At 52.2% G+C, this 15,325-nt stretch overlaps 1 protein-coding gene across 6 annotated transcripts; it reads right to left on the reverse strand.

Annotated features, from left to right (window-relative positions):
- Positions 1-1,446: 1,446 nt before the first annotated feature.
- On the reverse strand, positions 1,447-13,932 carry LOC100391642 (SEC14-like protein 4). Of its 6 annotated transcripts, none has more exons than XM_078338148.1 (12): positions 13,783-13,932; positions 9,680-9,755; positions 7,450-7,493; positions 7,120-7,179; positions 6,788-6,976; positions 6,398-6,493; positions 5,085-5,145; positions 4,598-4,681; positions 4,202-4,308; positions 3,987-4,126; positions 3,726-3,895; positions 1,447-2,463 (listed from the first exon to the last, which is right to left on the reverse strand). In XM_078338148.1, the coding sequence occupies exons 1-12, from the start codon at positions 13,834-13,836 to the stop codon at positions 2,324-2,326; spliced, it is 1,221 nt and encodes a 406-aa protein (XP_078194274.1). In that variant the 5' UTR covers positions 13,837-13,932; the 3' UTR covers positions 1,447-2,323. The 6 variants fall into 6 exon arrangements, with proteins under 6 accessions (XP_078194274.1, XP_078194275.1, XP_078194272.1 ...); XM_078338149.1 differs by having other exon boundaries at positions 4,079-4,126; positions 6,398-6,496; XM_078338146.1 differs by having other exon boundaries at positions 6,398-6,496.
- Between the last annotated feature and the right edge of the window lie 1,393 nt (positions 13,933-15,325).

The raw sequence follows: 15,325 nt of genomic DNA on the forward strand, positions 1-15,325 counted from the left end.
ACTCCTGCCTGGGTAACAAGAGCGATACTCCGCCTCAAAAAAAAAAAAAAATCAATACATGAATGAAGAAACAAACTTTGGGCAACCCACTGCCCCTCTTTGGGTGACTTGTTTTTTTTCAGTTTTGTAAAGAAGTGACAGTGTTAAGAATTAGAAATGAGGGCTGGGCATGGTGGCTCACAACTGTAATCCCAGCACTTTGGGAGGCTGAGGCAGGCAGATAACTTGAGGTGAGGAGTTTGAGACCAGCCTGGCCAACATGGTGAAACTCCATCTCTACTAAAAATACAAAAATCAGCCAGATGTAGTGGTGCATGTCTGTAGTCGCAGCTATTCAGGAGGCTGCAGCAGGAGGGAGAATCACTTGAACCCAGGAGGTGGAGGTTGCAGTGAGCTGAGATCACGCCACTGCACTCCAGCCTGGGCAACAGACACTCTGTCTCAAAAAAAAAAAAAAAAAAGAAGAAGAATTAGAAATGGGGTTGCTGAGGACATGTGCCCCTGCTGAGCTCCCAGTGTGCCCTCCTGTCCTGGCTTGGTAGGAGATTCTGCTTTCACCTCTGCAGGCGACTCCTGTGCTCACTGCAATTCTGTCACTGGTGCCTGCACCTGACCCCATTTCTGTTTGCCACCCCCCAGGCAGCCCGTATTTGTGATCACAGCCCTGTGATCAGAGCCTTGGAAACCCTTGTACAGGGGGCAGAGCAATCCTTGCTACCTGCAAGGAAACCAGACAAGGCTGTGCTGATGGCAGAAAATTGACTGTGGGTAGTTACATGGACAAGAATCAGAGTTCAAGTCTAGGAACCCCTGGTTTTTAGGCGGAGGACGTCAAGGCTGAAGTGAGGCATTATAATCCCCCATCATGACAAGGTGGGCCTTGTGACATTTAGAACAGGGTCCTCCCAACTCCAGTCAGTCACAGCCTGCCTTGGAAGCCCAGGTGCCTCTGGCCCTCCAGATGTCACTGCATCTGGGGAAGCTGCAGACGGGGTGGCCATGCAGTGCAACAGGGTCGGGGGATGCCTGTCACATCTCGGATGCAGAGGCAGCCCCTGGAGATGGGGATGTTCTGTGACTCTTGCCCGACAGCCCAGGCCATCTCCATGGAGCCAGCACAGCCATTTTTTTTCTTGCCAATCTGCTCAAACACCCAGTTGGCGCAGGGATGCCTCATGGCACTGGCTTTAGGAATTGAATTTAAGTGGTTTGCTGTTTCTAGCAGCAAAGCACCTGTCCAGACTATGTATACACATCCATGAATGGTGCAGCTGCCAGAAGAATCAAAGCTAAATGTTGGCGGGATCACAGCAGGTGTGGAGGGGAGGGCACTGGGAATTCCCTGGAGACTCAGTCGTTACCCACTCAACTGAAAGGCTGAGCGTGGCTTTTCCTCTGATGGTTACCTCTGCCTGACCCCACCTCTCCATTTCCAATTTTCTTTCATTTATTTGTTTGTTTATTTTGAGACGGAATCTGGCTCTGTCGCCAGGCTGGAATGCAGTGGCAACCTCACCGCAACCTCTGTCTCCTGGGTTCAAGCAATTCTCTCGCTTCAGCCTCCTGAGTAGCTGGGATTACAGGTGTACACCACCATGCCTGGCTAATGTTTGTATTTTTAGTAGAGACAGGGTTTTGCCATGTTGGTCAGGCTGGTCTCGAACTCCTGACCTCAGATGATCTGCCCACCTCGGCCTCCCACAGTGCTGGGATTATAGGTGTGAATCGCTGCACCCAGCCCATTTCCAATTTTCCATCCAGTGGTGGCAGAACAAACTTGGATGGGCCCCAATGCTCTGCTGAAACCAGGACCCTCATCCTTGCCCCATCTCATTACCCAGCTGCCTCCAGCTGGGCCTGCCCACCCCTGCTGACCTCCTACGTGCAGAGAACGGGGCTTCTCTGCTTTTCAGGCCTGAAGCAGTGATGCCCACAGAGCCTGGGAGCCACGCACACCCCCTGAAGCTGGAACTCCAGGCATGGGCGAGTCCTGGGTGGCTGGACCTTGTTGGGATGGATGGAAGGGCAGCTTCTGCAGGCAGGACCCATCTTCAGTGGACTGGGTCATCTTCAGTGTCTCATTCTCATCCCCATTCTCTGAGAACAGGAAAAGAGGTTCCTGTCTGAATCTTCAGCATGGTCAATGCCCTGGTGGCCCCTTACAGCTTGGTCTCTGTGGCAGGTGGGCCCACGATGAGCTGAGATGGTGACGTGGGACAGGTGACTCTTTGCAGCCACCTTCAGCACCACCCTGCCTGGGACGGCAGGGATCGGGGGTGGGTGCAAAGGGGTTGGAAAACACAGGCTGAGGTGGCTAGGGTCTTCACTGTGTTGGGGAGGGTCTCGCCGCCTTGAGACTCTGCAATGTCTCCTCAGAGGCCTTGTCGGGAAGCAGCACTTCCACAGTATAGCTGAGCTTCTTGGTGTGCATCCGGCTGTAGGTGTTGTCAAAGCGCAGGACATCTGCAGTGACAGAGAGGAGATCAGGGAGCACGAACCCCGCGCATTTGCAGGAACAGCGAGCCCTGCACGGCTGCATCCCTGGAACCCTTGGGAGCGAGCTGTCCAGGATGGTAGGCGGAGCCTGAGGGCCAGCCTGTGTCCCTCCCTAAGCCTGTTGCTCACTGCCATCCCATGGTGGCTTGCGCTACATAAAGGACTCATGACAGTTACCAGCACACAGAACAGCACACAGCCAGGAAGCCTGCAGCCTGGGAACAGGATCTTGGGCTCCACCTGCAGAGAGGAGCTGCAGCCCACGGACTGGTATGCCCGTACTGCGTCCTGGTTGCACAGGTAGTAGCTCTAGGGCCTCTCCATCACACATTCCATCACACATTATAGTGCCTTAAATCCTCAAAGCAGCCCCATGAGGAAGGCAATGCCATCCTCATTTTACAGATGAGAAAACTGAGGCTTAGAGAGGTGATAGGATCTTTCAGTGGTCACAGAGCAAGGGAGGGGAGGAACTGGGATTCCCTTATCCTGATGTCCTAACCCAGGGAGGAGCCCTGCCACCCCAGGAGGAAAGGGCTGGGCTACGTAAGTCACTTTTTCTTCTTGCAGAAGGCACGTCCTTCAATGCCAAGGTCCAACATGAACTCAGATCTGATGAGTTGTGCAGACTTCTCTGTCTCTACTCTCCTAAGGCTCCCTTTCCACAGAATGAAACGAGATCATGTGTTGACTTAAGCATAAGCAACACCCTTCTCCTCCATAGGAAATCAGCCTTGGGCTCCCCTTCTTCTAGCTCTGTTCCCAATAGACATGGAAGGGCAGTGGTGTCCCTCAGCAATGCTGCTTCTGGTGAAGCTGACTGAGTTGCATCTGGCCTGGGAGGCCTGGGAGTGAAGGATAAACATCTGGAGGGAGTCACCTCTTTGGGATTCCTGGAGTGGGGTGGTTCATGCAACTGGGTGGTTCCCTTGCCAAGACCCCTGACTCTAAGTCCATGGCCTCTTACTTACCTGTCTCTTAGCCCAATGAGCCCGGTATAGGGTCTTCTCAGCTGACCCAAGGCCCTAGGTTCTGAACACCAGCTCTTCCCCCACAATGAGTCTGCCCTCATACCCACATGTAAGGGCCACTCATCCCATCCATGGCCCTGAAGCCAGCTCCCCTGGAGCTTACAGAGATCCCCACACCCCTCCCGAGAGCTGGAAAGAGAGGGCAAGCAGAGGGTAGATGGCAAGGAAAACAATTCCAGTAAACCCTGGAGCTCTTACAGACACCAGCCTTGATGCAGGTGAGGCTCCCATCCTCGGGCACCAGGTGGGCGTTGTAGCGCTGGCTGGGCAGCACCTCCATCATCTCCCGAGCCCTCTGCCGTTCCCCCATTTTGGTCTTCAGGAAAACCCCAAAGCCGATGTCCCCACCATCCGATGCGAACTGCCACCTGCAGTGGACAGAGCCCCACTGGCGACCCCCTGCCTGGGCTCTGGCACCTTCCCAGCTGTGCCCAGGTGTGGGGTGGCTGTCATCCCTACCTGAGCACACAGCCTGGGAACAGAATCTCGTTCTCCACCTGCAAGGAGGAGCCTCGACCCACGGACTCCGTGTGCTCGTACTGCAGCCTTACCTGGTTGCACAGGTAGTAGCTCTTGGGCACCTCACCCCCGTAGCTGATCTGTGGGTGAGGGGTGTGAGTGGGCACTAGATCACAGCTTCTCCCCTCCCTCCCCATCCTCTGGGCACCCTGTACCTTGGTCAGGCACTTGGGGTTGCCATCGGGGTCAGTCATGGTCCCCCCAAACTCCACGGGCAGCTGGTCAGGGCTGATGAATTTCGTCAGCTCCTGCTTCCAGTTGTCTGCATGGGAGCAAGAGGGACTCCAAGACTCGACAGAAGGCAGAGGGGTGAGCCTGGTGAGGGGACCTGATATGTCCTGGGTATGCTCCCCTGGCCGCCTACTCCTGAGAGCACCAAAGACCTTTATGTAGCTCCCAGCCCATGGTCTAGGACCCATGTGTGTAGAAGATGACTAGGGTCAGGCCAGGGCCAGTGCCCAAGTAGAGGACGAGCCAGGGAGAAACAGCGTCTTTAGTGTCAACCTCTGCTTCCCAGGCAGATGAACATAACCAGACGCCAAGTCACTCACCTCCCAGAATTACAATCTTCCTGCGTGTTTCCTCACTCATGAACGACTTGACCAAGTTGAAGGCCACGGGGAACAGTTTGGGGGCTGAAACACGTGAAAATCTCTTGAGAAGCTGGACCAGAGAGGATGTGGGGATACAGAGCCACAGTCAAGAGCAGGTGCTGGACCGGAGTTGGACAGATATGGATTCTGCCACTCTCTGCGGTGTGACCTTCAGCCAGTTACCCACCCTCTCTAAGTCTCAGTGTAGTTAACTGGAAGATGAAGGTGAAATAATGTATATATAACACCTGGCACAGTTCCTGGCTTTCAATAAAAGGTTGTCTCAGGCCGGGCGCGGTGGCTCATCCCTGTAATCCTAGCACTTTGGGAGGCTGAGGCAGGCAGATCACTGGAGGCCAGGAGTTCAAGACCAGCCTGGCCAACATGGTGAAACCGCGTCTCTACGAAAAATACAAAAATTAGCTGGGCATAGTGGTGGGCTTACCTCGAATGACAATTAAATTCTTCAGAGTCTCAGGATAATTTGCTTCCAGGATGCTAAAAAACTGTGGAGTCAAGATGAGTCTGGTTGGGGCTCTGTTCCATCACCTCCCGCCCACGGATTTCTGTGGCCTCTGATGCTGCTGAGACAAGAGGCCCATCCCTGGCCCACCCTACCTTCCCCTCTGTTATTCTTCTTTTGTTTGTTTATTTGTTCTCGAGACAGTTCTCTACCCAAGGTGGAGCATAGTGGCACAATCACAGCTTACTGCAACCTTGAACTCCTGGGTTCAAGAGATCCTCCTGCCTCAGTCACTCAAGTATCTAGGACTACAGGCATGTGCCACTGCACTGGACTGATGTAAAAAAATATTATTATTGGCCAGGCGTGGTGGCTCATGCCTGTATTCCCAGTGCTTTGGGAAGCCAAGGTGGGTGGATCATGAAGTCAGGAGTTTTGAGACCAGCCTGGTCAACATGGTAAAACCCTGTCTTTACTAAAAATACAAAAATTAGCCGAGCGTGGTGGCAGGTGCCTGTAGTCCCAGCTACTCAGGAGCCTGAGGCAAGAGACTCGCTTGAACCCGGGAGGCAGAGGTTGCAGTGAGTTGAGATCGCATCATTGCACTCCAGCCTGGGTGACAGAGAGAGTCTCCATCTCAAAAAAAAAATTACTGTTATTATTATTATTATTATTTTGGTTTTTTTTTTGAGATGGAGTTTCGCTGTTGTTACCCAGACTGGAGTGCAATGGCACGATCTCGGCTCACCGCAACCTCCGCCTCCTGGGTTCAGGCAATTCTCCTGCCTCAACCTCCCGAGTAGTTGGGACTACAGGCGCACACCACCATGTGCAGCTAATTTTTGTATTTTCAGTAGAGACAGGGTTTCACCTTGTTGACCAGGATGGTCTCAATCTCTTGACCTCGTGATCCACCCGCCTCGGCCTCCCAAAGTGCTGGGATTACAGGCATGAGCCACTGCGCCCAGCCTGTTATTATTATTAATAGAGACAACATCTCACCTGTGTTGCTCAGGCTGATCTTGGACTCCTGGACTCAAGTGATCCTCCAGCCTTGGCCCCCCAAAGTGCTGGGACTAGAGGCATGAGCCACGTGCCTGGCCTCTTTGGTTTCATCTTGCTCCTCCTTCTCCTTGGAGGGTAGACTCCAGGCCAGCATCACTGGCTGGTCTAGTGGAGCCCCTGCAGGGTATCCCCACCCCTCTATCTCATTGGATTCTCACAGTAATTCACAGCTAAGCCTCACAGCTGGGAGTCTCCACCCACACCAGCCTCAAGCCAGCTGTGCACCTTACCTGCTGGTAGACCTCCACAGCTGGCTTCCACAGGTGTTTCAGGCCCAGCCCCTCCATGTCAAACACCATCAGTGCCGTCTCGATCTTACTGCCTAGCTGCTTGGGACAGAGCCGCCATACAGGTCAGACAACAGCTCCAGCCAGGAGATCCTGGCCAGACAGACTTGGGCACCTCTACCCGCCTTTCTGCCATCCCACCCTCTGGCAGCCCATAGTGTTTTCCAGACAGATGGAAAACACCTCACCTTTATGGGTGGCTAAGGGTGGGAGAAACCCACATTCCACTAGAGCCCTGAGTGCTGAGGGCTGGGAGGGGGCAGGGCACCACCCCTCTCTGGTCCTGGTGCCACCCAGCAGACAGATGAGACCCACCCCACCCCAGCTGCTCACCTTCTGAGTCTGCAGCTCACACTCATGCAAAAGCAGCTCGCAGACCTTGATGCGCTTCTGGATCAGGTCCTGCTTGGAGGCCGATAGCAGGAGACCCTTGGGGTCAAGGGACCCGATGATGTGGAAGTACACAGGGCAGCCTTCGTAGTCGTAGCCACACAGACCTCCCGAGTCATACAACCGGATGACCTGGAGGTGTGGGTAAGGTCCTGACTCAATCCAGCTCACCAGGCTGGGTCCCTACTCCATCAGGTGGCTGGATGTGGTGGGTGGAAGATGAGGTCAGGGGTGAGGGGTCTCAAACGGCCTGGGGGATGCTGCTCGAGGCTCACCTCGGGGGGCTGCCACGAGAGGATGTTGTCCAGGTCTTGTTGCTTCCGGAACGCCATGTGCTGCAGGAACATGGCAAGAGCTGTAGGATTCTGCAGGAACCTGGGGACACCAGGCTAGGTCCCTCTGCCCACAGTCACTAAGATCCCACCAGAGCATACCCATAGACCTAGGGATGGAGACAGGAGCTTGGGTCTGACACAGAAAGGGATCCAGAGAAGAAGAAGGAAGAAGCAGGAGGATGGGACAGGGCCAGAGTCCCTACCCTTCTGCCACCAATCCCTGGGTCACAGTGCACAGAAGGCAGGACAGTAGGGATCATAGATGCTTACCCTCCGGATCATGTCCTCGGATTTCTGCAGGTCAAAGTCTCGAGCTGCAAGAAGAGGATGAGCTAAGTAGAAGCACAGGGCTAGATCTAGAAAGAGCCATTCCCTAAAAATTCGTGAGTTAATAGCTAAGGTGTCCCTGGCCTTTTCCTGACACCCCAAGAATCCATTGAGGATCCAGAAATAGTTGTTTGTTTTTTGAGACAGGGTCTTGGCTCTGTTGCTCAGGCCAGAGTGCAGTGATGTGATCAAAGCTTGCTGTGGCCTCTGGCCCAAGTGACCCTCCTACCCCAGCTTCCCGAGTAGCTGGGACTACGGGCCCACACCACCATGCCCAGCTAATTTTGTTTAGATTTTTTTTTTTTTTGGGGGGGGGATCTTGTTACATTCCCAAGCTGGTCTTGAACTCCTGGCCTCAAGCAGTCCTCCTGCCTCGGCTTTCCAAAGTGTTGGGATTATAGGCGTGGGCATCCGTGCCTAACCTCGAAATGTTTTTTTTTCTTTTAAAATATTTTTTTGCTACAACTGGCTGTGAACTCTCCCACAAGACATGCTTTTTAAAAGAGTTAAGGATCTTTAATCCTCTAGAAGACATTGGAGAGCCCTTGAGTTCAGTTTCCAGTCTTCTTAAAACTTTCTGGAGGCCAGTCTAGCCTGTATATGATGTCCCTCAGGAAGCAGAGACCCCCTGCCACCTGCACAGTGTTAGGGGTGGTAGGGAGCATGGGGTTTGGATTCACACAGACTGGGGCTTTTATTTCCTGTGCAGCCTTGAGCAAGTCGCTTACCTTCTCTGAGCCTTAGGTTTTTTAAATCAGTTAAATGAGAGCACTATCTTTTTCAGTTATTCAGAGAACATGAGATAAAATATATAAAATGCTTGGCCCAATATCTGGCTCACAGTAGGTTCTCAATAAACTGTAGCTATCATGATTACCTATTTTAAAGAAATAGATACACTTTCATTGAAAACATGATGCTCTGTTTTAGAAATCTTTGACCGTTGCTTTCTGAGACCCTTGGCTCACTGAGGACTAATTAGGGGAGTAATTTGTCCACTTGAGGAGGAATTTATTCACTCGTGGAGCTGAAACAATATGCAGGGTCAGAGATTTTGAAATGGAAGGGATCTGAAATGCCCTCCAGGCCTCCTCTGCTCTGATCATGAACCAGCTCCGGAAATCACTCCTGACCAGGCGCGGTGGCTCACACCTGTAATCCCAGCACTTTGGGATACCGAGGCAGGCAGATCACTTGAGGTCAGGAGTTCGAGACCAGCCTGGGAAACATAGTGAAACCCTGTCTCTACTAAAAATACAAAACTTAGCTGGGCATGGTGGTGCACACCTATAGTCCAGCTACTCGGGAGGCTTAGGTGTGAGAATCACTTGAACCTGGGAGGAGGAGGCTGCAGTGAGCCAAGATTGCACCACTGGACTTCAGCCTAGGTGACAGGGCAAGACCATGTCTCAAAAAAAAAAAAAAAAAAAACTCCCAATGCAACAGCTCAGCCTTGATTATCTCCCATGAAGGGGAGTTCATTACCACAAAAGGCATTATCATTCCATTCCTCAGCAGCTTTGACTGAACCCAAATCTGCCCTGTGGTGATTCCAGCCCCGTCTTCAGAGGTCAAACAAATATATGTAATCCCTTGTCAGTGTGGCAATTCTGCAAATATTTGAAGACAAGCCACCAAGTTCACCCGACCAATCTTCACTCTAAGCTATGTATTTGTCAAAATCATCTTCTGTGTCCATTCTGTCCAGGATAACGTTCTGTGATGATGGAAATGTCCTATACCCGAGCTGCTCACTATGGTAGCCGCTAGCTGCCCGAGGCTACAGAGCAACTGAAACATGGCAAGTGTGACTTGGGACCTGGAGTTTTAATTTAAATTAATTGTAATAGTTATATGTGGCTAGAGGGTATCAAACTGAACAGGGCAGTTCGATATACTTCAGAGATTTTAAGATTTTTTTCTGTATAGGTCTGTGTCTTCTAGAATAAACTCCTGGGTTATTTTATGAGCTTTGTTGCTGTTTTGAATGGTATCTGACTTTTCATTATCTTTTTTTGGAGACAGAGTCTTGCTTGGATTCTAGCCAAAGCAAGCTGATTCCAGAGTCTGTGTTCTTTACTCTACAGCTCCATTCCCCAAAGTACCAACTTCTCTCCTGAGACCCTCCTTCCTTCCCTCCCTCTCTGCCTCCCCTGACCCCTGCCAGCCTCACCTCGCAGCCAGCGCAGGAGGAAGTAGTCATCAGCATTGGGCACTCTGGGAAGAAGGTCCTGGAGGTTCTCCCGGAACTGAATGGGGGAGGAAATGACAGTCAGTGGGCCTCTTTTGACCTCAGGAGCCACCAACCCCACCCCCAACCCTGCCCACCTCATCTGCCAGTCAGCACCACCTGGAGACCCTGCAGGGCACTGCCCCGAACAACTTTGCCATCTGAAAATAGGGCACCCTCCAGCCCAACATAGGAAAAAGTATTGGGTCCTTCCCAAAATGTGGGGGCACCTTACATGCAGGGCTCCCATTCTGCATGTCTAAGGTGGGGCACTGGCATCCTTATTTAAAATTTTTATTTTATTATTATTATTTTTGAGATAGGGTCTCCCTCTGTTGCCCAAGCTGGAGTGTACTTGTGTGATCTTGGCTCATTGCAACCTCTGTCTCCTGGGCTCAATAGATCTTCCCAACTCAGCTTCCCAAGTAGCTGGGACCACAGGCACACACCGCGACGCCCAGCTAATTTTTGTATTTGTTGTAGAGATGGGGTCTTGCCATATTGCCCAGGTTGGTCTTGAACTCCTTGGCTCAAACGATCCACCCACCTCGGCTGCCCAAAGTGCTGGGATCACAGGCGTGAGCCACTGTGCCCAGCTGACAGCCTTATTTTTCACAAAGATCCCTGGGTGATTCTGATGCAGGCCAGCTAGATGGTTTTAGGAATGTTGTCCCTGATACTGCATCTTAAGGGTTCAGATTTAGAGGCAAGTTACCAAACCTCTCTGAGCCTCTGTTTCCTTATCTGTGAAATGGGGATAGTAACGAACTTGTGCCAATCAAAGTAGTTTGTGCACGTAAAGCATCTAGCAGACTTTGCTTCAAGCAGGTGTCAGATAAATGTGAGCGCTCAGCCAGCGTGGACTGCCTGACGCCCTGGACAGTGGAACTTTGTGGAAAAAAAAACAGAAGCGGAGGTCAACAGACAGGGGCTGAAAGAGAAGCCAGGAATGCCTTATCAGGACTGTGGGGGAGGAAGCGTGCCTTTTTCTACTGGCAGAGTCGAAGGGTGTCATTAGGCGTTTGCGTCTGAGACTGAGACTTGGGTCTGAGAAAGAGAGGAGAGCTCATTTCCCTGGGGACTAAAACACTAAAGCAAGGGCTGGGTTTGAAGGTGAATCTGTGAATCCAAATTTGGGATTAGAAATGTGAGGCTGGGCACAGCGGCTCCTGTCTGTAATCCAGCACTTTGGGAGGCTGAGGCAGAAGGGTTGCTTGAGCTCAGGAATTCAAGACCAGCCCGGGCAGCATAGTGAGACCCTTTCTCTACAAAGATACAAAAAGTAGCCGGACATAGTGGCACACACACATAGTCCCAGCTATTCAGGAAGCTAAGGTGGGAGGATCAGTTGAGCCTGGGAGGCAGCGGTCACAGGGAGTTGTAATTGCTTCACTTCAGTCTGGGCAACAGGGATTCTGCCTCAAAAAAAAAAAAAAAAAAAAAAAAGAGAGAGAGATAGAGAGAGAGAAAGAAAGAAAAAGAAAAAAAAAAATCAGCTCCAGTGAGCAATAGCACCTGCTATAATAATCTGAACAGGCCCCTCGCACGGAGGTTCCTGCACCAACAGCTGCAGCCTCTGTGTTCAGGAGGAAGTTTTACTTGGGGGTTGGAGAAGAGTGGTGACCCCTGAGAAGCAACAACTCTGCACCCCTCAGCCCCCTAGTTTAGTGGGTCTCCTCCTTTGAACTTCAAAGCAGGCCCTGAGGCAGGTGGGGCAAAGATCATATCCCTGCTTTGCAGATGAAACTGAGGCTGAGGAGGTGGAGAATCTTCCCCAGGGATGCAGAAAGGAAGTGTCAAGTTCAAGAAGACCCACCCTTGGGGGCCATGCCCCCCATGGAATGGGTACAAGTGAAAGAGAAAGCCACTAAGCAGGTGCTGGGAAGGGTGAGGAGTGACTGGGAGAAAACTCATCTTATCATGATGCCACTGGCAGGAAAGCAGTGCACCAGAGATACTGAAACTGAACTTGGGAAGGAACTAGAAGAAAATGCTCCTACACTTGGTTGTCCAGACCTCTGGGACCATGGGCGACCTCTTTCCCTTCTTCCTACTTTTCTCTTTTCCCCAAATTTAAAAAATAACAAGCATCCACTACTTTTTTTTTTGAGAAGAAGTCTTGCTCTGTCGCCAGGCTGGAGTACAGGTCACTGCAACCTCTGCCTTGAGGGTTCAAGCAATTCTCTTGCCTCACGCTCCTGAGTAGGTGGGACTACAGGCATAGGCTGTCATGCTTGGCTAATTTTTGTATTTTTTTTAAGTAAACACAAGTTTCATCATGTTGGCCAGGGTGGTCTCGAACTCATGACCTCCAGTGATCCACCCGCCTTGGCCTCCCAAAGGGCTGGGATTACAGGTGTGAGCCACATTCAATACTTTTAAATAATGGAAGAAATAAGAATAATTTCTTCATATCATTTAAAGCTCTCTGGCCCACAGGCATCTATATCATAGTTCACCTCCAAAGGCCAGAAAACCTCCAAAAACAGCTCCCACTAGGAGCACAGTGCCTGGGGCTTCCCAGAGGCCACCACCAGTGAGTGGGGGGGGGAAGAGGGCTCACCAGGAGACCCCCACCTTCCTCACCTTAGGGCCCCTCCTTCACTGGGGACCCTATTATTTCCCCCGAGGGCCCTCTTTCCCCTGGGGACCAGTCTCCTCCCAGGGTTCTCTCTCCTCCTTGGAGGGCCTTTCTGCAGGGCATTAGCGTTGAAACGCATCATTCCCCCCATAACTCTTAAGCTGCCTTTCGTAGGGCCAAAGTGTGAGCCTCCCATTCGCCTGCCTGGCTGTGACACCTCCTCTCCCCCAACCTCAAAGTCAGTTTCAAATCCTTGGCTATCAAAAACTACACTGTTGCTGTGATATCTAATTCCTGGACACTCCTTTCTCCACAGCTGTGACACTCCAGGCACAGCCTGTAGGACTATCTCAAGGTCACCTCCCCAAAAAGACCCCTCCATTTCTCTCTCTCTCTCTCTCTCTCTCTCTCTCTCTCTCTCTCTCTCTCTCTCTTTTTTGAGATGGAGTTCCTATCACCCAGGCTGGAGTGGAATGGCGTGATCTCAGCTCATTGCAACCTCTGCCTCCCAGGTTCAAGTGATTCTCCTGCCTCAGCCTCCCGAGTAGCTGGGACTACAGGTGCCTGCCACAACGCCCAGCTATTTTTGTGTGTGTGTTTTTTAATAGAGACAGGTTACATCATGTTGCCCAGGCTGGTCTCGAACTCCTGACCTCAGGTGATCCACCTGCCTCAGCCTCCCAATCCCTCCCTGGGATTACAGGCATGAGCGCCTGGCCGCCTCCATCTTTTTAATAATAATAATAATAAAGGCCGGGCACAGCGGCTCACGCCTGTAATCCCAGCACTCTGGGAGGCCAAGGCAGGCAGATCAGGAGGTCAGGAGATTAAGACCATCCTGGCCAACATGGTGATATCCCGTCTCTACTAAAATACAAAAAATTAGCCGGGCTTGGTGGTGTGCGCCTGTAGTCCCAGCTACTCGGGAGGCTGAGGCAAGGGAATCGCTTGAACCCGGGAGGCGGAGATTGCAGTGAGCCGAGATCGCACAGCCTGGTGACAAAGTGAGACTCCGTCAATAAATAAATAAATAAATAAATAAATAAATAAATAAATAAATAAATAAAAATTAAAGATAGGGAAGCTTGGGCCCTAAGGACAAATCGCAAAGAGAAACCAAACAAACAAATGTTGCAATCTGGGCATGAAATCTAGGAGAAGACTGTCTACCCAAGGCAGCACCACCCCCTCCCCCACAACCGGGGAACAAGGGCCAGGGCCGGGTGGTGGGGAGCAGGCAAGGTCAGAACACTGGATTCAGCCCCAGGTCCCTCAGAGATGGACTCTTGTCCCGCGTGCTGCACCTAGCGGCCTCAGCAATCTCGCGCCGGACGGGAGGGCAGAACAGAGGCGCTCTCTCCAGGCTCGTTGTTCCCGTCCGTACAATGGGGGCTCCAGCCGGGTTCCGCAGCGCCAGGCTGCACAGGGCCCCTCCCCAATCCTCCCAGCCCTCTACGCGCCTCACCCTGGACAGCGCCTCCTGCTGCTGGGGGCTCAGGTCCCCGACTCGGCCGCTCATGGTGCCCGCGGGCGCAGAAGGGCGCGGGGCGCAGGTCCTCCCGGCCGCCGCCTGGCCTCGTGGCCGCCGCCGCCGCCTGGTTGTGCCTGCAGTGCCAGATGCTGGTCCCGCCCCGACGGGAGAGAGAGGCGCTGGGCCTGCCCCGCCCCTCCCAGTTCTCTCCTCCCCTCGAGGATTTTTGCTGCGGTCACCAAGGGCACCCTACCTGGGACAGGGAGGTGACCCGCCCAGAGAGGGGTCTGGAGCACAACCTCGAGAGTTGGGCAGCTGGAGGCACCCCACCTCCAAGTCTCCTCACTGCAGGAGCTCCTACCTGTTCGCAGGTGGCAGGAAAGGGAACTCGCCCCTTCCCAGCAAAATAGAAGAAATAAAAACAAACAAACAAAAAACAACAACTTTTCTTATTTTAATAACATAGAGATGGGGTTTTGCTATGCTGACCAGGCTGGTCTGGAACTCCTGGCCTCAAGCAATCCTCCCTCCTCTGCCTGCCAAAGTGCTGGGATTAGGGATGTCAACCGCCACACCAGGCCAAAGTGCTCAACCCTCTAGGATCCCCAGAGCTTTTGTCTAAGGACCCCTAAGCTCCTTCCCCTGGCCTTGAGCACAGCCTGGGACCTGTCTGCTCACTAACGGATAGGACAGCTTTATGTGCAAAATGGTTCCTGCCCTCAAGATGGTTGGAAGGATAAGAGGACACACCCTGGGTCAGCAGAATGCCTGGTGTTGCCTACTCAGTAAGTGCTGGCTGTTAGGAATCTATTTCATAATTTTGTTATTAATGAGCTGTCACCAGAGCTGGGAGCTGCAGGGGTGGAGATCCTGAGATGACCCAGGTGTGGAGCTCCTGGGTGAGAGCAACAGTCTGAAGGTGAAGGAATTTGAGGTGGCAGCCGAGGACTGATTGAAGCCCTGGGAGGAATGACAGAGGGGACGGAGAGCCAAGAGGTCACTCTGCCTGACACAAGAGAGCCAGGTGGAGATTACCAGGAAAAGCGAGAAAAAAAGTTCAGCTGAGTTCGGTGGCTCATGCCTGTGATCCTGGCACTTGGCACTTTGGGAGGCTGAGGCAGGTGGATCACTTGAGGTCAGGAGTTCAAGACCATCCTGGCCAACATGGTGAAACCCTGTCTCCACTAAAAATACAAAAATTAACTGGGCATGGTGGTCTGTGCCTGTAGTCCCAGCTACTCGGGAGGCTGAGGCATAAGAATTGCTTGAACCTGGGAGGTTGAGGCTGCAATGAGCCAAGATCCTGCTACTACACTCCAGTCTGGACAACAGAGTCAGAGTCTGTCTCAAAAAAAGAAAACAGAAGTTGGCTGGATGTGAATTTTCAAGAAAGGAGTAGAGGGTACATGACCTTGACCTCATGGGCTCAAGTGATCCTCCCACCTCAGCCTCTGGAGTAGCTGGGACTACAGTCTTACCACATCACACCTGGCTAATTTTTTTTTTTTTTAATAGACATGTTGTTTCACCATGTTAA

Source organism: Callithrix jacchus, chromosome 1 (genome assembly GCF_049354715.1).
Source record: "Callithrix jacchus isolate 240 chromosome 1, calJac240_pri, whole genome shotgun sequence".
Lineage (NCBI taxonomy): Eukaryota > Metazoa > Chordata > Mammalia > Primates > Cebidae > Callithrix > Callithrix jacchus.

Bases quoted from the DNA above. Each gene is read 5' to 3' on its own strand.
- LOC100391642 (XM_078338151.1), bottom strand. From the start codon at position 7,191: ATGTTCCTGCAGCACATGGCGTTCCGGAAGCAACAAGACCTGGACAAC. The intron at 4,682-5,084 runs GTAAGCCCACCA...CACGTGTTTCAG, and splicing joins GAATTTAATTGTCATTCGAG to CCCCCAAACTGTTCCCCGTG. The intron at 4,127-4,201 runs GTACAGGGTGCC...CCTCACCCACAG, and splicing joins ACCCCAAGTGCCTGACCAAG to ATCAGCTACGGGGGTGAGGT.